The 26,513-nt window shown below is 39.2% G+C and overlaps 1 protein-coding gene across 1 annotated transcript; it reads right to left on the bottom strand.

Moving 5' to 3' along the window:
• Positions 1–5,575: 5,575 nt before the first annotated feature.
• Positions 5,576–26,436, bottom strand: CDK5RAP3 (CDK5 regulatory subunit associated protein 3). The gene is made up of 14 exons (XM_072414876.1): positions 26,335–26,436; positions 22,028–22,073; positions 20,940–21,071; positions 20,227–20,327; positions 19,240–19,288; positions 18,811–18,989; positions 18,586–18,722; positions 16,978–17,128; positions 16,809–16,898; positions 13,571–13,655; positions 11,455–11,543; positions 7,102–7,307; positions 5,801–5,972; positions 5,576–5,695 (listed from the first exon to the last, which is right to left on the bottom strand). Exons 1-13 carry the CDS (start codon positions 26,419–26,421, stop codon positions 5,825–5,827), a joined length of 1,500 nt encoding a protein of 499 aa, XP_072270977.1. The 5' UTR covers positions 26,422–26,436; the 3' UTR covers positions 5,576–5,695; positions 5,801–5,824.
• Between the last annotated feature and the right edge of the window lie 77 nt (positions 26,437–26,513).

Raw genomic sequence — 26,513 nt, forward strand, 5'->3', positions numbered from 1 at the left:
CTAATATTGGGTATATCTGGTTAACTAAGTAAGTTAGTTAATGATTCCTAAAGGGTAATATGAGAACAATGAACCAATTTAGTAAGTGTATGGGTTTGTGACATAACAACATGCAAAATGTTTTTGGGGAACACTTTATTCAGTGTACATAAATACTGCATTTATGGGGAAAGAAACTTTTCTAGGTGATTTCTTTCTGCTTAGATACAGTAATACTAAAATCATAAGCTTCCGTCAGATGTAGTCACAAAGGGAAATTATGGAAGCACATGTGTTACCTTAAAAAGAGAGCAAAGCATCTGAAATGTTAAGCATAGAGATAAGCATATTAGCAAAGTGAAGACAAGTCTCAGTCTACACAATCTGCAAAGACACAGACATTGTCCAGGGGTCTCAAGTGAGTGTGTGTGTTGCAGTTCAACTAATTGATTGAGCAGCACAACAGACGTTTAATTAAAGGGAAGGGAAGCCCAGTGTCACACAGGAGCAGATGGACTGGGCCCTAATTGGTAATTATCTTGTGAATGCCAGCTGAGAAGTCATTGCATCCTATGCAAAAGGGACATAGACTGTCACAACTGACATGTGACAAAGTCCAGGAAACAGGGATGTTGGAGCAAAGAATGATAAGGGGGATGGTATCCTATGTAAGCCAAAGACCCAGAAAGCTATAATACGGCAATGAGATATATACAATATGTAAGCAATCCTTCAAAGCATAGGCCAATGGCTGATGACAATCATAATTTAAGCAAATATTTGATAAATCAGTGCAATACAGCCCTAAATAGATTTTATATAAGGGTATTAGAGTGTATGTATACACTTTGTATGACCCTGACAAATACCATTGACTTGTTATGTTTAGAAATTAAGAAACCACTGTACAACCATGAGTTTGGCTTACTTATAGCTGGTAAAAGCCAAGTAATACATATATATATATATATATATCTATTTCACTGATAAGTAAAGTTAGTGACTAAGGTGCTTTAAATACGAGTATATTTCACTTATATGTGTATATAATGAAAAAATAACCTCTAGCTTTAACTAAAATCTGGAAGACCTACAGCAAACAACATAGAAGAAAAAAAACACTCAACCAAATAGGAATCACTGGTCAAAAACCGGCAATTAAGAATTTGGAGGTGCTACTTTTATATAATACATAAGTAACTGACAAGATCAGGTGAATGTTAATAAAGGCAATGGGTATATTAATGTAAGACATGCTAGAAATTTAGGTTTTTTTTTCTTTTTTGAGAAATGCAAATTATTATTTTTTATTCCAAATTGTTTCCTCTGGATCTAGCAGCTTTTTGTCCGGTATGCACAGCATGGTGGAAGCATTATACAGTGTATGATTTCAGCATATTTCCTCCATCTGTGAGACGCCAAGGATGGAGAAGGTAATTGGAGAAGAGGAGCGTTACTCAACTATGGTGAAAAAAACTGTGGTGGTAAGGGACATCTGGACCTTTACTGAAAGTAAGAGTGCTATAATGTGCAAGTATGCTGCGAGGGCCCAATTTGTAGGCTATTTAATGCTAGTTCTTCGTATTAAATGATCATAGCATTTCCCTTTGGGGTCTCATCACTCCATTCAGAAGCTGAAAACAAGGAAAGACAGCTCTGGGTAGGTTTTTGTAGAATTACCAGACTACGTCTTACACGGACAGTCATCTCCCAGCCCTTATGTGGCAATACATGGCTAGTCACAAGAGTTTTTATATAGAGCAAATCACTTGCTGCATCTAACTGGAAGTAACAGGTGTTCTCTTTTGTCCCAGTAGTTAAATGGAAAGGCTGGGAGTAAAGTAAAGCAAGTATATTTCAGAAGAAACAGGCTTTAACTAATTGACGTCCATCCCACACGTCATGGCAGTCAATGGCTGTAATACCAGCTGTGGGCTTGGTTAAAAACAGTTCAGCTGACTTTAGACAATGTTGTCTCGGTGATCTGGAACACGTTATATATATGTTTTTGTATATCTTTACCTTTATTAGGTTACTGACCCTTCCTAAATCCTGAGGAAGCCTAAACTGGCGAAACACGTCGGGATCCAGTTAAAACTATGCTTTATGTTGCTGCACTTTATATTTCTACATTGAATAAAGATATTTTCTGTCTAGTACTTTGTCCTAAGAACCCTACAAGTGTTAGTGGTCAAAAAAGGACACTGTTTGAACCTTTGTACCATCCAGCGGGTGGAACAGTTTGGTTATTGTTATTGCTTATCTTCCTAATATTCGATTATAAATCATTATAGTCAACTAAAACCCCCTGCTGTGTAATCTCTAATCTTTAAACCATTTGTCTTGAATTTAATATTCAGGGGTTTGGCAACCATATATCCTATGAGTTGTAGGGGAACACCCACCCCATTCTTAGGCTACGTACACACTTAGACGATTCTCATCCCATAATCGCCTCAGGGCTGATACCGAGACGAGAATTTGGCGTGTGAACAGCGTTTGTTGTGTGGATGACCATCCTGGTCGATCCACGGACAACAAAAGATCGTAATGAATGTGAAGGGAAGAGAGCGCAGCCGGGTGCCGCTCTGTCGTTCATGCCCCCCTCCTCCATAGAGCAGTATGGTGCTGTATGTACAGTACTCGTTCATGCATCGTTCAGTCTTTTCTTATTGGAAAGGATTGTGAAAGATCCTTTCCAATGACAAATATTGCACCTGTGTACATAGCCTTACATATTTTGATCTGGAACACCGTATGTTCATCCAATCACTACATCCATTTTTTTTGCAGATCTTTGTTTTCAGAAAGTATGTAATATTTTTGGGGGTTAGAAATTTTCAGGCCTAAATTTTGTGCATTTTAGCATGTGTGAGAGCAAAGGTAAAAATTGGTCTTCTTTCCTAATTGTGGTCATCTCATCGCAAGCTTGCCAGAAAGCCTATTCTCATTAAAAAACACTGTGGTCTCCAATATTTAACACATCCTAATTTGTCTTTGTAGCAAAAGACTAAGTGATTACCTTAACACAAACTTTTTTACCCAACATAATACTATAATACAGACACACTGCTGCAGTTGATAGATATATTTTATATATCTTATTTTTTGGTCACATAATTGCATAGTTACTTAACATACAGCCTTATATATGTATGTATACAAACATATGTATATGTGTAGTATATTGCCATGGGACCTTTGCAGAAGTTTCCATGTTGCTCTTTAGGCGCTAAATAACCTCTTTTATAGTACTCACTTCATGGATGTTATTGGAGTACAAAAATATTGTTCACTTTGATATAATAGGAGAAAATAAAAGTCATAAAGTCATGCATACATGTTAGGGCTAATAAAAAGATGTCTCCTGGCTGGTTGGTGTTGTGATAAAGAATAATCAATAATAATAACAGTAACAATCTAAAATGACTAATCCATCATGGATTTAAAAGTTAAAACTCGTCGGTTATAACCAACAAGGTCAACTGAAAAAGGGCCGGACAACTGCAAATTGACAGCGCAAGACTCTGCAAACACACAATGGATTCAGTATATGATTTTTATGACTGTTCCTTTGGCTTTCTAAACTAATTGTGGAATAAATTAGGCATTCCCAGTAATTTACTATTTACATTGTTTATGAAAATTTAAAATGATATATGTGTAGCTGTTATAAAATACTTTTTTTAAAAATTAGTTTTACATAAAGTGTTAAACTCCACCAAATTAGTAAATTTATCCCCGCTACTAGGCAGCATTACAATCCATTTGATCCAACATTGCAATCCAATAGCATTTTTAAAACATGTCATATTGCATTGCAATGTTTTAGGTCTATTTAATCTTTCCATAGCCTATTACAACAATTTAAACTCTACAATGTGCACTTTATATTTTAATGTACAACTCCTAAACCAAGTTGGGCAGGAAGACACAAGCCAATCAAAAACCTCTCCGGTAGGAGGAAATAAAAAGAAAATGTGATATTCTTGTTTTCCATAGCCTTATCTATCAGGATACAACCATGTGACCATCAATATACATTAGTTGATAATGTAATGGTCAAGAAAAATTACACGACATGATGATATTTAAAAAGGGTCAGAAGACCCATAACACTACACTAATATTATAGGACTGATTGCACCAATATACCCTTTACACTGGTACCTGATTGGGATGTTAGATTAATGAACTGTATAAATAACTAAAAGCTGGAGAAAAAATTAAACTTTTGATTTGTGATAATTTTATGCCTTGTACTTAATGTACCTGAATAGTAAGTCTGGTCACTGTAAGGTTTGAAAGAATATTTGAGGAGTCTAGTATGGAAAATAGATTTGTTAAGTTTGACATAGATCAAGGATATATAATGAAGCTCTGCAGCTCCCACAGTGTGATGTGGAACTGATTTATAAAGACTGTGGGTGCTAGTTGTAACCTTAGAAATGGGATACAGTATCTTCAATTCATTTAGTCACCTTCTATTAAAAACCACAGGTATCTAATTGGTTCATGGATCCTCTAGGTTCACTGGCAGATCTTCATTGTGTTTCAGTAGGAGGTGGTTGACCATACTTGGACTTTAGGAGCTGAAGTTGCCTACTGTAACTTTAGGTTTATTTTAATATATTGGGTAAAGGTCTCCCACTAGAACACACAAAGGATCCAGCCAGAGGACCAAATCTGCGTCTCATGTAAATATACATACACATAACTATACGGTTATTCCAGTGGGTTAATAATAAAGACTAATAATATCCTGTTCTTACGCACCTTGTTACTTTTGGCTGTTGAAAGAGAAAACTAAATTTTAAAAGCCACCCGAATTACCGGAAAACGTGGGCTGCATCAGCAATTGGAAGAGACTGCTGACACTACTGTGGTAAAAGTTAACAGTGATGCATGCATTATTTATGAGGTAGGATCCAACCTTTCAGGGTCCATTCCTGAATATCAGGAAATTTGGAGCCCCCAAGTGTATTATAGGTAATACACTAAACATTTTTTTTTGCAGCAAATAAAAACAAAAATAAAAAGTTTTGTATTGACAACCAATATTTCATTTTTTCAATCAGACATGTCCGATTTACCTAATATACAGCCAGTTTTGAAAAGTATCAAAATACCCAGCAGTGTTGTCACAGACCCACAAGGTGATGCTCCTTTATCAACTATTCAGGCTATCCTGCAGTGTTGTTTTTTCATCCCAGCCACTAAGAAGCTGACAAACCATGGCATCCTGCCTATTGGCAGAGCCGCACTCTCTGTAGCAAGCTGTGGTTACAGGTATTGCTCTGTGAGCCTGCTGATTAATAGATGCCATCACTCAGTGTCCAGCTGGAGGGTGCTGCTCCCCCCCAAGCACTGAGATAACGAGCAGCCAGAATAATGAGCAGTGACAGGTCACTCGTCATTCTGATGGGATGTAATTAGAAAGCCAAGAAGAGGGGAAAGGTGCACATCTCGCACTGCGGTAATATGAAAAAGTGGGGATGGAGATGGAATGTGTCATCCTCAGGATGGAAAGATAAAGGGGGTGCATTGCAGATTCAAAGGACAGCTCTTTAAAGACAGGACAATGTAACGGACGCCATAAAATCAAGATATTTTAATCTATGAACCAATCCAGAAATCATAATACAAAAGGTCAAAGTCCAGTGCCAATTAGTTTTACGGGGCGATTGTTATACCTCTTCGAGAGTTCGGCTTCAATCTGCAACAAAATGGAAGCACATGACATAAGACAATTCGATCTGAAATGTTATTGTCACATCTTCTAATTTTATGGTTACCCTTTCACACACTTATCAGAATTCACCTGTTTCTGAAGTTCACGGCTTCTCTACTGAAGGAGTTGCAGCTTAGGCTCTAGGCTCTCTCTCTCTTCCTGTGTCGACTTTCCTCTCTCCAGCCATGCTTCCCTCTTTCTTTCCAGGAGTTCGGCTTGCCTGAGTCGTTGCCGTAATAGATCGGTAACTCTATCCACATACCTGGAATAGATATTACAAGAGCATAAGTCATGCTTAGTTTTGTCATGATGACAATGAGTTACTACATTTTACTTAAGGGAAATCATTCAACAGAGAAATTCAAACAAAAATATAGAAAAATGTTTCACAAGCTGAACCTCTGGCTCTGAATATGCAGATCCATTCTGGTTTTGTTGTATATTTGTTCTTCAACTGTTTAGTGTCTCAAACTGCTAAAACCAGAGAATCAATGATCAGTATGACAGCGAAGAAACTAGCATTTATAAAAGAAAAAAATGATAATGGCATACATCTACAAACACATAAATCTACTTCACCGAAGATGATTATTTTTGCATGAAAAGCATTTTGGTGCCCATAAGAACATTCCAAACATTCCATCCAAAGAGCATATGTTACTTTTCTAGTGCAGATCTGAAAAATAATAGAATCCTACTGGTTGTTTTGGGTTACACAACCACTACCTTTTTAATGGTTCGCATACACTTAGCCTTTACTTTATAAAAAAAAAAAATAAAAAAATCTGTTACCAATACAACATAGAACTGCTGTACAGTTTACATACAGTAGAACCTCGGTTATCTGGCATCCACGGGGAATGGCGGATTCCGGATAAGTGTAGTTTTCTCAGGCCATTTAGAAATAGACTTGAATGGGGAGACTTGTCCTCATTCACCTCCAGTGCTGAATGGCTGAGAAAAGGGAAACCCTGATGATGTTTGAGCCGTCAGTAAAGTTTCCCTTTTCTCAGCCAATCACGGAGCGGAGCAATCAGCGGAACTCAGCTCTGCTCTCCTGAAAGCTCCACTCTCCTGATTGCTCCTGCAGCCCTAGCAGAGCGAGGAGCAATCAAGAAAGCGGAGCTGGCGGGGAGCTGGTTATCTGAATTTTCCAGTTATCTGAGTACCGGAGAAAGAACAGTTTGCAAACTGAAAAAACATTAAGATGCAATCAGCCTATGCATTCTTTACAGAATCTCTCTGCTATAGATCTATAAACTAAGGATTGATAGGGTCATTGTCAAGATAAATAATTTTTGTTGACCAAGGTTTGTTTCCAAGATTCCACTAGGAGCAGACCTAATCAATGATGCAAGAAAAAATAAGCTCACACAACAGATCACACTTACCGTGGTGAGGCAAGGATGAGGAAAACATGGCGCATTTTCACATCTGTCAACCGGGCAATAAGATCTCTGACATCTGCCAACATTGTGACCACTTTCTCCCGAGTCTGTCCCTGTAGAATGACTGGAGCATTATGGAACTGTGTGACTGTGACAATGTCAGCGTCACTATCTAGGTCTTGGAGCCACTGAGATAAGAACAGCTCAAGCTTGAATCGCAAGAAAACAAGAATGATGAGAAGGATGTTACTGGGAAACCATATTTGTTAGACTAGACTAGATAAAGAAAAAAAACAAAACAATGTAAACAATAACAAGGAATGGTATAAATAATTACAGACTGACTAGTCACCAAATACAACTGAAATGGTATAATTTAAAGCCCAACTAAAGCTGAAATTGGACAAGGAAGATTCTCTGCTCAAATATGTCGATCAATGTAAAATTAAAGTCTCTTTCTACTATGGGCGTCACATGTTCACACTTAATAGAACCTCAAACCAGATGAATTTAGAGATGAAAGTAAATGAAATGAAAGCCACACAAGCATATTTGACCCATAAAACTGGGTATTTATCTATTTGTATTTACTTTTTAGCTCATTTGCTATTGAGTTTGCTCTGTTCACTTCTGGGTTTAGTTGGTCTATAAGTACTGCCACTTAATCAGGCAAATATTCAGATCTGCAAAAAAGCAATTATTCTCGAATGCTGCGATTTCTTGACAACTTCTTTGTTATCTAAAGAGAAAGCTGCATAATCACAGATTCGGTTTGTTACAGTATATTCTCATTGTCTGAGGCTTTCAGCTTCGGTCTGCAGCATTTAATGAGCACAACCTGTGTGTGGTTGTCCCCAGGGGTATTAAAGGGGCTATTTAAAGAAAAGTCTTCTAGATAAATGTTCTATTCACTTCTCCCCCTTCCTGCAGTGTTGATCACAGTGCTCCAGTCTTTTCTACTATGGCATTTCTGTTCTTAGTCCTCCATGTAAGCCTTCACTGTCTCCACCTTGTTTAACCTGATGACGTGATCATAATGTGGAGATGACAAAGGCATACGTAGGGTTCTAGGAAAAGAAACCCTGTTCAATATTTCTGCAAGAAAGGGAATATAACGCCTTGTGCAAACATCAGATAGATGTCAGATGAACAAACAAGCACTCTATCGCCATTCTGTTCAATTGCAATAGTTCCCTCCTCACCTCAGAGCAGTCAGCTTCCTTGTAATATCCCAAACTTTGTCTAGAAATCTGTCAGACATCCATGATGGGATGGCTGACAGGCAGCATGAGACCTTATCCAGGACTGAGGGGGACAGGTCAGGGTTGGACAGATAGATTTGAGTGTCATCAGCATACAGATGGTACTGTAAGGAGGAGATGAGACTACCGAGTGAGGAGGTGTACAGAGAAAAGAGAACCAGTCCAAGGACTGACCCTTGGGGAACATCAACAGGGAGGAGAGTGGGTGAGGAGGAATTACCATTGAAAGAAACTTGAAAGGCGCGGTCAGACAGATAGGAAGCAAACCAAGAGAGAGCAGTGTCACAGATACCAATGGAGTGCAAGATTTGTATTGGAAGAGGGTGATCAACAGTGTCAAATGCAGAGGAAAGATCAAGGAGAAGGAGGAGGGTAAAGTTGCCTTGAGACTTAGCTCTGTGGAGGTAATTGGCCACTTTAGTAAGGGCTGTTTTGGTGGAATGGGCAGCTCGGAAGTCAGACTGGAGAAGGTCAGGTAATTGGGGAGTCTTTTGAAAACAAGGCGCTCAAGGAGTTTGGAAACATAGAGAAGGGAGATGGGACAGTAGCTAGAAAGTAAGGAGGGGTGTAGGATGTTTGAAAGAGGAGTGGTAGATACCAATAGAGAGGAAAAGGTTGAATAGTTCGGTTAGGGCAGGGGCCAGGGTGGAGGAATGGGCACGGAGTAGATCAGAGGGAATTGGGTCAAGCGGACATGTAGTAGATGTAGATGATGAGAGAAGAGAGGAGACTTTATCCAGAGTAACAGGGCTGAGGGGGGCCAGTGATGATATACAGGGGGAAGGGATGAATATGTTTGGAGTGGAGTGGAAATAATTTTGCTTGGCGATAGTGAGCTCTGTGTTAAAGCTTTGTAGCTTAGTTTTGTAGTCCATGAAGTCGGTGGTGAGGCCAGATTTGCTCCTGAACAGTCTTTTGAAAATGTTTGGGGTGATTGTTGTGCCAGGCTCGGGGGATGGCAGAGCGGGGGTAGCGGAAGGTGGCAGGGGCAACCTTATCAAGGGCCAAAGCAGGAGAGTGGTTGAACTGGGTTGCAGCTTTATCTGGGGAGGTGATTTTGGAGAGAGTGGGGGTTAGGGACTTAAGGCAGTTTGAGAATAGGTTGTGGTCAAGGTTATGGATATCTCTCTTACATTGGCCAAGTGTGGGATGTGGAGGGGGAAAGGAGTTAGATAGGTTGAACGTGATTAGGTTGTGGTCAGAAAAGGGGAAATGGTGAGTTGTCAAGGTGATTGAGGTTGCAGAGTTTGGAAAATACCAGGTCTAAAGTGTGTCCAGTGATATGTGTGGGGCCAATGATGTTCTGTGCGAGTCCAAAGGAGGAGGTGATAGAGAGCAGTTGGGCTGAGGAAGGATGGTTGAGGTCATCCACTGCAAAAATAAAGTCACCAAGGATGATGGTGGGCAGGTCATGGAAAAGAATATGTTTGAGCCAAGAGGCAAAGTTGTCCAAAAATTGTGAGACTGGGCCAGGGGGTCGGTGGACAACAGCAACACAAAGGGGTAGGGGGTTGAAAAGACGGACTCACTGGACTTCAAAAGAGGTGCAAATGAGAGAGGGCGGGGTAGGAAGGACTCTGTATGTACAGTTAGGTGGGAGAATGAGACCCACACCACCCCTACTCTGTTGCCAGGTCTAGGGGTATGTGTGAAGTGCAGGCTTCCATTGGAGAGTGCAGCGGAAGCAGAGTCTGGAGAAGAGATTTCAGTGAGAGCCAGGAAGTTTAGAGATTCAGAGAGGAGAAGGTTGTGGATAGAGGTTAATTTATTGCCAATATATCTGGCATTCCATAGACTGCCAGAGAAAGGGGTGGGAACTTTTAGGTAGTGGGGATAGTATTGAGATTAGGAGGCGGGCTAATGTTGGTGAGAGGGTAGGGAAGAGAGACGCTGTGAGGGCGACCAGGGTTGGATGAGATGTCACAAGCAAGTAGTAAAAGAGAGAAAAAGTGCAGAAGTACAGACAGAGAAAGCAGGAAAGCGAAGGAGCAAACAGAGAAGGGGTTAACAGACGGGGGGGGGGAGAGGGAAAAGAGCAAAAGCAAAGAGAGTGCAGGGTGAGCAATACATGGTAACAGGTAATTGTGAGTCATAGGAGTACATAATGCAGTGCAGGATACTGAAATCCATGCGAGCAGCTCTTGTAATATGGGTTGTAGTGAAGCTTGTCATCTTGTTGAATTCCAGGAGTGGGATAGCAATCAGTCAGTGAGCAGCTTGGTGAAAAAACAGTTCAGGATGGCAGCAGCAGAGGTAGTGTAGGCGTTCAAGTGGTGCAATGATGGTTCAATCCAGAGGTATGAGGTGGGAGTAGCAGAGTGTAATGGTATCATCAATTTTGTTCCAATTCCTGGTTTAATTCCCTGGATTAATTCTTAAAGCACTTATCATTTAGCACAGCACCATCTTATTAGGGCCTTTAAAAATAAATATATGATCCTGCACCTTATGGGATCTTAACACCTTCGGCACAATGGTTTAAAAGTTGAATGGTTGAAAAGGAGAAGAAAATGACAAACACAAAGGGAGAAAATAGGTAGTAAAGGTAGGGCCATTACTGGGGACAGGGGACAACTAAATTGAAGAAGCTTTCAATGGTTCATTTCAACAGAATGATATCAGGTTCAAAGGGAAATTCTAGTATATTTCTAGTTAAAATTAAATTTCGGGGTAATATATACATTTTTTATTTATTGGTAACTTTTACAATCCTAGTGTTTCTCCTTTTTGTTTTTGTATTAAATACATATATATTTAAGGAAGCTACTAGATTTATTTACTGGACCCTATTTTTTATCCCCATCTACTACATCATGCATGATAACAATTTTACTTTCCTCATCCATTCAAGTCCCTAGACAGAACTGCTATCCTCTTCCTGAGGTCATTGTTGCTGCATGCTCACATCCATTACAAAAATACCCTGCTTCTGGGAAGCCTAAAGTGGAAGAAAGAAGACTCCGTGCTTGAGCCTCAAAAGACTGCAGCATTTTTTTGTTTTTTATATAGGAAGGTTATTATCCCAAAGATCACATGTGAATCCTATTACACTGGAATAGTCACATAAAAGAGAAATAAAGTACTGATAACTCACCTCCATGAGTTCATCTACAAACTGGTTTCGGGTCTCTGTATTTTCCAGAATTGTGAGAGCATCAGTCCCTCGTGCTACACCTGGGGGTACTGAGACAATGAAAACCTTCAGTCATCAAAGAGGAAAGATTTCAATGGCATGTAAGATTTATAGCATAAAGGTCCTAAAACATTCTACCTCTTAAGTCTTTATGATCATTTATTTTTAACAAGGATTAAAAGGTGCCTACAAGATTTAAACAGTAGCAAGCTGTGCACCATCAAATCAATCAAGCTATCTTTAAACAAAAGTCATAAACCATGCACAATATTTAAACGTGCTTCATTTTGACTGTAGAGTGGAACACATGAGGAGCTTATCTATGGAGAAAAAAAAGAATCTTCCAAAAAATCTGCTTGTCAATCACTTTGTACCTAAGATTTAGAAAGAACATGCCATAAAGTGCTTAGAGACTTATGAAACATAAATATATGTATAAGTAAAACATTCATATATGTCTACAGGCACCTTAAGCACAATAATAGGCTGAAAGGGAAAGGCATTATCTAGTATTAATCTAGAAGTACCATAAGTACCATACCGTTCAAGAACTCCACAAATAATGGTGCATATAAAACTGCAAAACAAGTACTTCTATATTTCTATTTTAATCTGTACAAATTGTAATTTTCTAAAAAAAACTTTTAACACAAATTTAACACAGTATGGCAACCTGGAGGTGGTCTGTACACTATGAACCTGATTTATTAAAGCTCTACAAGGTTGGAAAGGATACACTTTCTTCAGTGAAGCTGCATGATCCAGCAAACATGGAATGCATCTGGCCCAGAATACAAAACATTTGCTAGCAAATAGCAGATGACTTGGAAGAAATCTGTTCCAGGTTTGCTGGATCACCCAGCTTCACTGATGAAAGTGGATCCTCTCCAGCCTTGGGGAGCTTTAATACATTAGGCCCTATTAGTACAGTTGGTGTACACTGTTGGAAAGCTTCCACAAATGTCCAGCTTGGATGACCGACCTACTGATTATGTTTAAATCTGCACTAATATACAATTTATATGTAAGCAACAAATGCAATATAAACTTCAGTTTTGCCGAGATACTTCCTACAGGTTAACTACTCCTGGAGATGCACTTCACCTTTCCTCATCATAACACTAACAGTGCACAGATGGGTTATAATGAACCAAAACAGCTCATCCAGGAATCAGTTAGCAAAGGACATGGTCAAACAGGTTATAGGTTTATACAGGAAAGGGGTAGAACACTGCAACAAAGTTAATTAAAATGCTTGCAAACCTTACATAGATCACTCCGAGGGGGCGGTTTTTCTCATATAACTAAGTTACCATTGTGACTTACTATTGTAACTAGTTACAATGAAAATGACAACCTGCTTGCTAACTCTTAATGTATTTTACTACAACATCTAGTAAGGAAGCACAAGGTGGCAATGCTAGTAAAACCATATGATAAGCTCACTTAGAGCTTTTACGAAGAGTAAAATGTATCTTGTGACTGATGTCTGATATGATGGAATAATTTTTACATATGCAAGTGCATTTGAGGAAGGGCAAAGCATTCACTTTAATATGAAAAGATTATGTTCAATATATTTAATATTATTATTTAGTATTTATGTAGCGAAAACATATTATGTAGCACTGTACAATAAATAGAGGATTTAGAGAACAGATGCAGTAAATCAGTGGTTCACAACCATTTGGAGCTCATGGACCACTAAATCTATTTAGTCTGGACTGCGCATGCGCAGGGAGTGGTGTGTCACTCAAAGGGGAAGAAACTTCCACCAGAGTGACGTCATGATGCCAAAACCCGCCCACTCTCCCATCGCAGGTCTGAGGGCCTGCAATTCATACAGGGGTCATGGTCTGCGGCTCTGGCACCCCCCAAGTGGGGTCCATCTTCTGACCCCGCTGGGGTGCGCACAGGCCAGAGGCACAGACCACCGCTGCTCACAGCCCAGCTGTCAGACTGGGGGTTGGGGACCCCTGCAGTAAATGATTGTTCCCTAAACAAATGAGACAGAGTCTTCAGTATTCAGGTCAATTAATCCTCCCTGTAAATTGTAATAGTTAGATCTACAGCTTACCATCATGACCAGTTTCCACAACAGAGATGTTTTCGGCAGGAGTAGTTTCACCAATGTCCCAGACAATACCATCTGCACCTGGAGCCTAAAATATACAATACATGTTCACATAATTTCTTGGCATGTCAATGAAAGCAAAATGATGATGTGCTCTAGCAATACATAAGCAAAAATTAAATAAAATTTATATAGAAATTTATATATAAACAAGGATGCAACAAGTTGTGCAAGTAAGTTATAATTTTAAAAAAATGTGTGGGCAGATTTTATTCTTCAATTCGAAAGCATGCCTAACCCCTTCATGCCTGACTCTGTTATAAATATTGATCAGCTGGCAGGTCTCAAACTTGGCTATCATTCCAGGTATTTCCCTAGTGCATGTATTTTAAATTACAGTGATTACTTAACCTAAACTCAATGTTTAGTAAATCTCACATTCGTTGCTTTATTAGTATGCCCCACAGTTCTAACATTAGGCTGCATGTCAAGCCAAAAGGTTCTTTTTGTTTTGAGAGAAAAGAAGGATAAAAATTCTTTTGGGGCATTTACTCCATTCTGGAGATTTACACTTTATGTCCTGATGATTTTCACTTTTTTTTTTTGTTTGTGTTGCTGGAGGAGAGTTCTCCACACTTTCTATCTGGTCAAATGTTGCTAGTAGGAAGAAAGAAATAGTAACTCTCTCTAACCTAACCAAAAAAGTAGAAACATAGGATTTCTGTATTTACCAATAATTTAGTGATATGGACTTCATTAGGGGTGCAGGAAGTCCTAAACTTCTGAGTTATACTGCCACCCACAGGGAGATTGGAAACTTTTAAATCCCTCCCTTGATTGATGGGACTGCCTGCAACTAAAAAAGCCACCCCATATCTTACAGCAGAATAAAGGGTAAAATATTAAAACCTGCCAGTATGTAAGCGATTTTATAGGTCTCTTGTACCAAAACACAATTTTCCTTAGTTAGAGCCTTTTTTCAATCCCCACATATACATAATACAGTACTAGCAAGTTAGGCCAAGGGGGAAGAATAAATATGTATTACATCACCAGTACATACCGAAAAGGAGCAGCAGGAAGACTCTGAACCTGCAGGTCTAACAAATTGACCTTTAATGCTACAAAGTGTCGAACTGTGTTACAGACAACTGCAAAACAGAAAGGATCAGCACAGTGGCTCAGGGGTTAACACTCCGGCCTTTGCAACACTAGGTCCCAGGTACGATCCCCAGCCAGGACACTATCTGCATGGAGTTTGCAGGTTCTCCCCGTGTCTGCGTGGCTTTCCTCCCACATCCCAAAACATGAAGTTAGGTTAATTGGCTTCTCCCTAACAATTGACCTTAGACTACATTATTGACATATGACTATGGCAGGGACATTAGATTGTGAGCTTCTTTGAGGGACAGTTAGTGACACAGCTATGGACTTTGTACAGCTCTGCGTAATATGATGGCACTAAATAAATACTGTGTAATATTAATAAAGGATCCATCCCCCATACAAAGTACTGCCATGAAAGCCTCTATATTAGTATTTCTCAACAATAGTTCAGTGTAACCCAGGGGTTTATCTAAAGCAGGGGTCAGCAACCCGCGGCTCTTTAGCCTCGTTGTTGTGTCTCCCTTCTGCTGCCCCCCTGATGGGGGAATCCCCTTCCTCCCATAGACACTGCGTCTCCCTTCTGCTGCCCCCGATGGGGGAATCCCCTTCCTCCCATAGACACTGCGGAAGAGGGGGATTCCCCTTTCAGGGTTCTAATGAAAAAAATCTACTAGGGTACAGTGACGTTATCGTTAGGAAAGTTTGACAGCTGTGTTTGTGTATGAATGCAACATGTCATGTACTGCAGCCTTACATCTCTCCCAGGACAAACCTCCATTATCTCCTAAACAGTATGTTGTACCAACCTAAAATTCCCAGGGTACACAGGGGACCCTCATAGCTAGTAGAACCCCAAATTTCATCTCCCCGCCTTTAACAACTTTAAAAGTATGGGGGTCATAATTATAAAAAATAGTTAAAATTGAACATCAGGGTTACTGTTTCAAAAGTGTGTCTAGAAGCCCGAAATAAACATACAAACTATGGACCCCCGGGGCGACTTACATAGCAAGGAGGTGCGAACCCCAAATTTATACCTACCTGTTACAAAAACTAGAAATGTCATACAACACTATCCTGTCCCCTTGCCTACTTTGAACCCCAATTTCCTTGGAACGGGGAGATGTGCAAAACCAAAAATGTAGGTGCAAGTGGGGGACACCTGTGACAAACACCCCCTAAAATTTTGTTGTTAGGCCATCGTCAGAACATAAAGAACTCTGCTCTTTAAAAAAATCTACCCTGTTACACATTACTGAAGGCTTCCTGAAAGCACCTGAACCCCAATTTCTCTGGAACGGGGGGTATAGTAAACAAAATTAGAGGTGCAAGTGGGGGACACGTGTGGCTAACACCCCCCAACATTTCATCACTAAGGCAGTGTCAGAACATAAATAACTCTGCCTATCAAACAAAAATCTACCCTGTTACACATTGCTGAATTCTTCTAGCACCTGAACCCCAATTTCTCAAGTGGGGGGGGGGGTTGGGGACAGATGAACAACATTAGAGGCAAGTGAGTGACACCTGTGGCTATGTTTTTATGTGTTATGTTTTGCAGCTCCAGACTATTTATATTTAGTGGAAGAGGGGGAAAAATGGCTCTTTTGATAGTAAAGGTTGCCAACCCCTGATCTAGAGGTTTCTTGAGCAATGAGGTCAGGTGAGTTTAATTGATACAAATAATCATTTTGGCTATATCTGTAGGGGTGGCATTATTTCAAATGACCAGCAATGCAAGAAGCATTCCTTACACTGACCATCATGCTAATATAATGTGAGGTGAGGTTGAAGTATACATAGCAGGAGTTACCCGAGGACCTGAAAGTTAGTTCAAAGATTCAGTTGTTTACAGAATTTGGAGTAAAAGATTGTTGCAGACTGACTACTATTGCTTACTGCCCTCTATATTATTAAATAAACCATACTGTCTCTATAAAATGTATATAAAAGGATTTCTAAGTGTTATCACACAGATGGCTCTACAGTAAGAGCCCTGCTTTTTTCTTAATTCAATTAATGTTGAAAAACTGCAATTGACATAGAACAAGTGGCTGATCTACCTGATAATGACAGCATAAAAATATACACACCAGGCATCCCATTTTTCATAAAGCCAAGAACAACAGCTTACCTCTGGCTCTGAAACAATACCCCAGTCTATGTCCTCTGATGTCTGCAGAGTCACATTCTCTGTACTCAGTACAATGTCACCCCAGTCAATCTGAAAGGCATAAGCATGTTTAAAGGATAGGGACAACAATATCCATAATCTTTTATAGCAGAAACATACAATTACTTACCTCCCCCTCCACTGTATGCTGTGTAACATCCTCAGCTTTAACTTCTGGTCTTTCTACTGTTTCTGGAACCTCTCCTGTGCGCCATTCATAAACTGATGTATCTCCCTTCTTCTGCACATAGCAAATAAGTGGGAGAGCGCCTTCTGGAGAACTGAAATAAGAATGTATTATGGTGCATTTAAAGTCATTATATTTTATAGATACTGAAAGACCTTCACCTTTTCCATTTTTTTCCATTATCCTATTGTATCTTTAGAACCGTATTAAAGTTTTGAAAGCTTTTGTGTTAAGATAATAAAAACACTTCAGGCATTTTGCTTTATAAATTTATATTCACATAAATATTTCTAGCATGCTGACTTGGCTGGCCCACAGCTGGCTTGTAAAAGTGCCATACATATAATGGAAACCTATATGTCTTACTTCATGCAACATTGTCAAATATTGCAGCCTGTTTGTACCCTTGCCACAAATTTTTTTTTAAATGTTATGTATGTAACAATTGTTTCAAAATCTTATTTGATGCTTGGCTCACACCACTTAGGACAAACAGAAAGAGTGTAAATGACTGCCATAAGAAAACTGCTCACAAGACACGACGTGGGAGTGTACCGGTATTCAGATTGTGTAACTAAGATGGTTAGGCTGTGCTAAATATCACTGCCCATAATATGAGTCCTAGCTGTCCAAGCACAACAACTTTGCCCCATGTAGAAAGCACAGAATGTAAATATAATAAGCAATACTGGTATGAAATGACCCAAAAATGATCATGATAGCAATGGACACTTTTATTCATCAAGGCAAGACTAATGTAACTAGTTGTTTAGTATTCAAATCACAATTGATACACTATGTCATAACCATAACATTGTTCCATTTGCCAAACTTTACATTTATTAGCAGACATTCTTTTTGCAGCAGTTACAGCTTTGTCCAATCACCTTGTTCTAACCTTTCCCCACTGCTGTATTCAAAACTATTCAGCAAAACGGTTTGGGGTATAACTGGCAAGGACTTGGTGCTTGTGGCAGCAGCTTTATCAGCATATAAACAAACTCCTGATCAAATGTTTTTGATTTTTTTTACCAGAAAAGTGGATAATATAAGCATAACACATTAATTGTATTATATACAAAATTAGAACTAACACCATTTTATTCCACAAGATTTTTGTTTTTCATAGTGTTCTGAGGGTTGTCCATGTGCACAAACCAGCATGGACAGTGAAAGGGTTAGTAATAAACAACTTGGCATGCAATGTACAGTAGTAATAAACACACGGATACTATTGTGAGTAAACCACAGCTTGCTTTCTTCTATTTCAAAATGTTGGTTTGGACAACTTAATCATCTTGCCAGCCGTGACACAAAGAACCTGGTACTGGCGTGCCATTTTAGGTGCTTGTAGGCAGTTTGTCAGCTTGTGTATAAAGGTCATGCAAAACTAACTGGGGGGGTCCCAAAATTTATTGCTAATTAACTAATAGGATGTTTGTGCACTTTTTTGCATTTTGAGTTTTAGATGGAGCAGCAATCACTGAAAAAGATAAAATATCCTGGTAACCAGTTTATTAACAATAGTCCTATACAAAGTTCATTTCTTACCTTTCACACACAAATGACACACAAGCCTGATATAACTCGACTGCAGGCAACAATCTAGCCGTGTCTGCTCCAACCTGCCTTAGCAATGATGGCACGTCACACACCAACATCTGGAGTTCTTTACGGACATCCTCTCCCTGGACAGAAAAGAAATAGGTCACCCACATGACTTTGTTTAGAAGTTGTTGCCAAGGCAAAACAAAAAGAAGGGCTGTCTACACTTACACTGATTCCATATCGCTTACAGCTGCTATAATACTGCTCTCTTTGCTCAGCTGCACCTTGAACACACTCTTCTGCCCGCCGTTCACTCTCCACAGCAAGCTGCTGACACCGAGCCATCTGCTTCTTCAGAGCTGGGATCTCGTAACTCACACTGCGCATCAAAAGGCTGCCTCTCTCCGCTAGGGCAGAGGGAAACACAGAGAATCATGTATAGTGTCTACTAGAGAAGAAAATTTTTTCAGCACAAGTAATATTTTTTAATAATATTAGCTGATCTACATCTGACTTACAAGACTGAAAATTCCTTTTAGCAACTTTGAAGGGAAAACTTTTAGTATGAACAGAACAGCAACAGGCCACTGCAACACTTTGACATCAACATGAACATTTTGTGCAATATAAATCAAGTTGCATAAACAATTCACTTACCTAGATAAGTATTGTCAGCTTGGTATAAAGATATTACCTCTTGCCAATCCTGTTTTGGGAAACATAAAAAAGGATTATCATATAATCTTTCAACTGCTGCAATAGGTAAATACATAAATTGGCAACACAGGGTAAACCAGCCTGCTTGTTGGCTGCCCATAAAAATTATTTACTATGCACACATGTGGAAGTTATGTCATTCTAGCCTGGATAATCACAAGGCTAAAGACTGTGAACAAAATGTAAAGGTAAAAATAGAAGCAAGCTCCGAGACTGCACTATGAATGGGTTACATTTTGCCATAATGAGAAAATATACAGCACATATTATTATTATTATTATTTTAATAAACAGGATTTATATAGCGCCAACATATTACACAGCGCTGTACATTAAATAGGGATTGCAAATGACAAACGAATACAGACAGTGATACAGGAGGAGAGGACCCTGCCCCGAAGAGCTTACAATCAAGTAGGTGAGGGAATATACACACAATAGGATGGGAGATATGTAGTGGTTTGTACATTACAGAAAAAAAACTCCTAGTGGTCCAAATTTTAGTATATGGGGAAACAGTTTCATTCAACTTTAATGCTACACATGTTGACATAATAGTTCAAGGGTGCTGCAGTTTGCTTTTTAGTTTGGAAATAACTTTGTCTGCTTTCTACCAGAAATATTGTTTTAGTGTAATTTTAAACAGGACAGTACTAAAAAATTCCATGCTGTCAGAAATATTGTTGCTTTGTAGCTAAAAATAAAGCAACATCACTATGCAAGTGATGTGGTAGAAGATTTGTAACCAAACCAGGAATGCAACCTAGGGTGAAAGTGCTGCTCTTACACTGATACAGTAAAGTAGGTGAGAGTTGTCACCCTAGGTCAGGAAAATGTAAAAAAACTAAACAAAAATAACTAAATTTTCTCATCATCCACAGCACCACTTTAGACTTATGTGGTTAAGAAGCCGATTCTATAAATCACCTTCATTCTTTGGGAAGAGTATCGTCCAAAAAGGTTCTTAGTGGCAGCTTCGGTACCCTTTAATATCTCGACAATCTTCAAACAGTGGAAGTAATTAATATCTGGAAAAGCAAAATATATGTTTAAGCATCTCCTAAAACAATGTACAATGCAGATGAGCAGTCTAGGTAGAAGCCATTTGCCCATATGTCTGAGGACTATGCACAAGAATGCTCAAAATCAATGCAAAGTCCTCAAACAATTATAATATTAATCAAAGCAGCTACTTCTTGGGTAGTGAAGTTGCTGGAAGCCCATAGAAGAACTGTTTATTGTCAGAAAAGTACCTTTTATCTGCAGATATTCTGCATGTGTATTAGGAACGTCAGTGTAGCAATATTCAGCATGGCTAAATATTGCATTATCTTCCTAATCCAATCTATGATTATGTAGCAACATACTTGAAGCTGGAGCACAACCCTGATTGGCTTTGTACTACTTCATTTTTAACACAAACTACAATACCTATATGTCAGCTTTCCTCCACTGCTGTTAAATTGTACCCTGTTACAGCAAAGACAGCAGGGAAAAAAGTGAGATTATCAATTGGGAAAAAAATGGCACTAATCTAGAACTCGCTGCTCTATTAATCCAACATTTCTTAACCTAATCATTTTTACTTCTGAAAAGGTAAACTTTTTAAAACTTCACATATCATGCCAGTTTCCACATACATGTTCCAGCAAGCAGATTTTTGATATCCTCATGTTCTGGCATGTCCTGCAATGCTTGATTAATTTTTTCTCTGATCTGCTGAACCTTGTTCTGCCACTTGAGTGTGCAGTGCCTCCTATCCACCAACCAGTCTGCAAAGACACAATATAAAAACATCACGGACATGCAACAATATTAATGAACAGCGTCACTTTATTCCAAGCATGATTCAAATTCATAGTTTTTTTTTCCGTTTTCTGCTGAGTCTAAGTGTTTCATATTTCTGATGCTGTATATCATTGCCCCTTCTATTTGTAGTTAAAGTGAAACAATGGGTTCAATTTTTTGTTCTATAACATTTAGAAGTGGGAAAGACAGAACCTCTTCTCTCTTTTATTTAAGGTTTACTTTATTTAAATAACAAAACAAAAAAATAACAGACACCCTATTACTTAAAATGATACATATTAGAATTGGTAAGCTGGTAAAAAAAGGTAAAAATTACCCCAGCCCTCCAAACCCACTAAATTAATAATTTAAAGAAATAATAGTCATAAATCTAGCATTGAAATCCACATAATGATTTTTTCCCTACAATGCAATGTGTTCGCTAGCTATGTCACTTTTAGAAGGTATATAGTAAATGAGGTAGCTCTGGCATCAATAAAGCCCGAAAGATCTTACAATACCACACAGTTCTTTCAAATCAGCGGATGACAGATGAGGTCACCCTTTATGTTCAGCAATTGTAAGGGTTACTGAAAATGTTATTATTATTAACAGGATTTATATAGCGCCAACATATTACGCAGCACTGTACGTTAAATAAGAGTTGTAAATGACAGACTAATACAGACAGTGACACAGGAGGAGGGGAGGACCCTGGCTCGAAGAGCTTACAATCTAGGAGTTTGTTGATATTTAGCTACCCTTTCCTAAGATATCACACTTGATAGTTTTAAACTAGTAAAATAATTTTTATTTTCAATCATGATTTTACACAACTATAAGAAAACAGAAACCAGCCTTTTTCATAAACTTTATCTGCTTCCTGGGTTATGTTCAGATATATGTTGCTATTTTATATAAATACTCTGACTTTACTTACCCAGCAGTTTGCTGGTCTGGATGTCGATGGGCACATTCTGAAGATCCTGTAATGAAATGTAAACCAAAACAAATAAATTATTTATCACCTCAGTTATTGAGTTTATTATTATTAGTTTTATTTGTACAATCTTATAAAAGACCCTGTTATTCTTCATGTAATTCCCATCAGTGAACGGACGTGGGTGAAAGCTCTCTATTTCTAATGTCACATATCTCTAACAATATCTTCCAGTTGTGAGACTCCACAAAGTCTACTTTACCTTCAAAGTTCTGCCCAGATAAAATTATTTCCTACTTTCCCAATAGCCAGGTTTTTGTTTTGTGTTCACTGAAGTTAACTTTGTTATTCTAAGAAAGAGCACTAAGACAACAGAAAGATCAATTTTCATCCAATTGGGAAAAGAGAAGTCATTGTATTCAGACCACAAAATGACCAAGTTCTCATGGGTAATGTTTGAAATGGTCATAGTGTATGTATGTGTGTTTAAAGACGTTTTAAAGCCGATTATACAGCAGAGGAGATGTTTAAAAAAATAAAGGAACGAAAAGGAAAAAAAAAAATGGTAAAAACTAATTATAATGGCCCAAAAATGTTCTTAAATACTCATTGTTTTTAAGTATTTCTGAGCATTTTTCAAGTGATTACAAGGATTCACAGCTCCGATCTAAAGACTGATAGAACTGTGGTAGGAAAGAGAGAATAAAAAACAGATCCAATGTATATTATTATTAACATATAGCACCAACATAATATGCAGTGCTGTACAAAGTCAAAGGGGCTCACAGTCTAATGTCCCTACCGCAGTCATATATTAGTAACACAGTTTAAGGTCAATTTTTGGGGGAAGCCAATTAACCTAACTGGATGTTTTTGGGATGTGGGAGGAAACCCATGCAAACACGGTGAGAACCTGCAAACTCCATGCGGATAAAGCCCTGGCCGAGATTTGAACCTGGGACCTAGCGCTGCAAAGGCCTGAGTGCTAACCACTGAGCCATCGTGCTACCCATACATGCACTGTTAAAGCCTTAAACAGACATCAGATTTTTGATGCTGGAAATGATTATCTGTGATTGTTCCCAGCGACAGGAAAAAGAAGCATTGTAAAAATTTTCCTGTCCTGTTCTATGGAGAGGGGAGGACGAGAGAGCAGCGCTCATCTGTGCTCCACTCTATAGGAAATCACAGTGGCTGTCCCCACCCAGTAATTCATCAATCCACCAGGGCAGATTGCTGAACAATGTCAGGTGACCCCTGCACATATTGGATTTTAACCAGAGACGAGCACAAATTTTCTTCTCAAGTCACAATCTTCTAGCGTATGTATGCATCTTTGGATTAAACAGAAAATGGAAGGCATAGCAAGGATCAGTCTGGTATAAGACACGTCTGTGACCGATAATAATCGGATAAAGTCTTTAATTCATACATGAGTCTTGATCACTTTCTAGTATGGCCGTTTAATAAAAAGAAAGAGATTTTGTTTAAGAAATCACACAGGACTGCAGGTCAGAATGATGTTGTCAGAACCTTCTCTATACATATATGAGATGCCAGTGTTGATTTGCACGGTGAATGTGGCAATTATGTCCCCACTGGGAAGTTATAATCCCCCATAATGCTGAACAAACATCATCAGACAACAAGTAATGGAATTCTCCATAGGTGCCCAGACAGCAATATGAAATCCGACAAAAGTTTCATGTCTTCTACATTCCTCCTATATAGGTATAAGTGTTTTAATATCATGCTTCTGCTGACCCAATGGGCCTGATTTATTAAAGCTCTCCAAGCCTGGAGAGAATACACTTTCATCAGTGAAGCTGAGTGATCCCGTAAACCTGGAGTGGATCTGGTCCAGAATTGAAAACATTTGCTAATAGCAAATGACTTTTAGAAAATAAACTCCAGGTTTTCTACATCACCCAGCTTCACTAATGAAAGTGTATTCTCTGCAGCCTTAGAGAGCTTTAAAGATCAGGCCCGATGTTGTCACTGGGTCAGTAAGTTAGGGATAAGTCACCCTATCCCAAGGAGGCCACGTACTGCAGTGCCTGACAGATGAGTCTCTTTCTTATGCCATACGTAAAATATAAATTGTAAAAACTCAATCCAAAGCTAGATGTAAAAAGAACAAAAGCACTGCAGCACTGAAATGCGATGAGTTTACAAAGTGATCCTAGCAGAATACGCATCCAGATTGTCATAGAAGTGACAGGGAGTCAGTTGATGCTGCTCTGATATTTTATAAGTTGAAGCTGGAAACGTTTCTGATCTTTCTAGTGATGGGACAATCACTGTACAAGGGAGGAGGAGCGGGATGCACCCTGCTGCACCCATTTCCATAGCATATGACCATGGCTGCTCATTTAATAATCAACTGCAGGACCAATAACTTCCTAAGCGGTAACCCCGAGTGTGGCTTGGGGTAAAAAATAAAAGCTGATAGCGGTAACCCCGAGCCACACTCGGCATAGCTAAAAAAAATTAAAACTTACCTGGTCCCACCAGCGTCCTCCAGTGTCCTGCCAGTCGGATCCCATCCTCTGGCCGCGTCTTCTTCCTCTGATTGGTCCCCCAGCAAGTGCGCTGACGTTCCCCACAAGTTCCCAGGCACGTTGGTGCGTGCTGGAGCGTGTCGCGAATTTTAAATTATTTTGTATTGGATTCAATAGAAAATACCTGTACTAAATCCAATACAAAGTAATCATTGTATATGCTACAGTACAAGTAAAGTATTAAAGGTTTCAGTATTTTGGTTTATTTATGCACCCTTGTTTTAACAGATTTTTGTGTTTTTTATTTAAAGTTTATTATTGAATTTATTACATTTAATATTGGACATATTTCCGTGAGATATGCCTAAGAAGTACAGGCCTAAAATGTAAAATAAATTCTCATGAAAGACAATAAATCTGGACAGAAATGAACCGCCAGCGGGTTGAACAAAGTCCAGGACCACATGCTCTATCTTCACCTGAGATCCCTGCTCCCAATCATCCAGCAATCAATACGGTGTTGTACAGCACCCCCTTCAGGTGTAATGATTGTATTGCATCTTTAAGCAATTTCTGCTTTCTATCATTAATAACACCTAAAGATCGATCCAACATTTATTATGGATATCTAATGATATATATTGGTTATTAGGAGCCTAAATAACAAATACTTAGCACATAGAATTGATCACACTTTGGGCAAGAATCCAAGCAATATTTCTAAAACTAACAGTGTTGCAGGCTTACAGAAAACACATCTGCACCTTTGATTATAATTTGGGAACAGGTAGAGTTCTCAATGGAACATTAATGATGTTTTAGGGTAAACACGTGGAAGATTTAAAGAAATCCTGGCATGCAGTCAATGTGCAATCTGGAGTGACAACGCTGCAGCTGCAAAGACAGACACTCAGCTAGCGTTGTCACCTGAGACAGGAAGCTTTTTTCACTGTCAGGATACAAATAAAACATATCAAACTAGTAATAGATGCGTGACCCTTACTGGAGCCATAGCAGCACTACTAATCTGCCACCAACACCGTTTGTCATAGAAATGGCCTGATTTGTATTCTTTCTGAGGAGAACATACAGCTCTATGTCCATAACACAGCATGCTGGCTCTTGTAGTTCCCTGACAGCTGCAGGCTCTATGTCATACAAGCCGTGTACATGATCTCTAGCACATTAATACACCGGTGTGTTCCGCACTACCCATCCCCCACGTCTTTCTGTACGGTAAGTCTTTAGAATTCTGCAGATCCCCTCCCCGTCAAACCTGCATCCCGGCTCCGGTGACTCTTAGGACACGTGTACCGGACACACAGCTCTCCACCAATCACAGCGAGCAACACATGAAACCTGGTCCCGCCTACAGCGACGAAGGTACGTGACGTATTTTCTCCGGTGCGGTATCACAAGCCGCCGCTAGTTGGCGGTAGAGCAATTATTAAGTATTAGTGCGCAATAGTACAAATACGTCACGTTGTCATGGTTATTCATAATTGTGTGCACCTATGGCCTAAAAAAAAAACATTAAAAACTGAACATATAAATATGTCATTTGCAATCAAATAAAACACCTGCCATGTAATTACTGCAGTTGTTGTGGTTATATTGCACGGAAAGTGGAATAAAACCGCCATGACGTATATGCTGTTTTGGGCCCCGATGATGTTTTTGTCATAACTTACATGTTTGCCCAGTGTACTCTATGAGTACAGACAGGCTGTAACACATCTTTTATAGAGAATTACAGTATCCCCAGTATGTATTATACATAAAAGTTTGACAATCAGTTCTAGTTACCATAAGGCAGCGGTTGCCAACCGGTGGTCCGTGAGAAAACTTTGGTGGTCCACGACTCTGTACTCTGTATGGACACAACCCGCCCATTCTTCCATCCGAGGGTCAGATTTGCTTGCTAAACATATGCAGCCAGAGCCTAAATCTCCTTGTATTAGAAGTAGACCCTACCTTTGCCGGTT

This window comes from Pyxicephalus adspersus, chromosome 6 (assembly GCF_032062135.1).
Source record: "Pyxicephalus adspersus chromosome 6, UCB_Pads_2.0, whole genome shotgun sequence".
In the NCBI taxonomy this organism is placed as follows: Eukaryota; Metazoa; Chordata; class Amphibia; order Anura; family Pyxicephalidae; genus Pyxicephalus; species Pyxicephalus adspersus.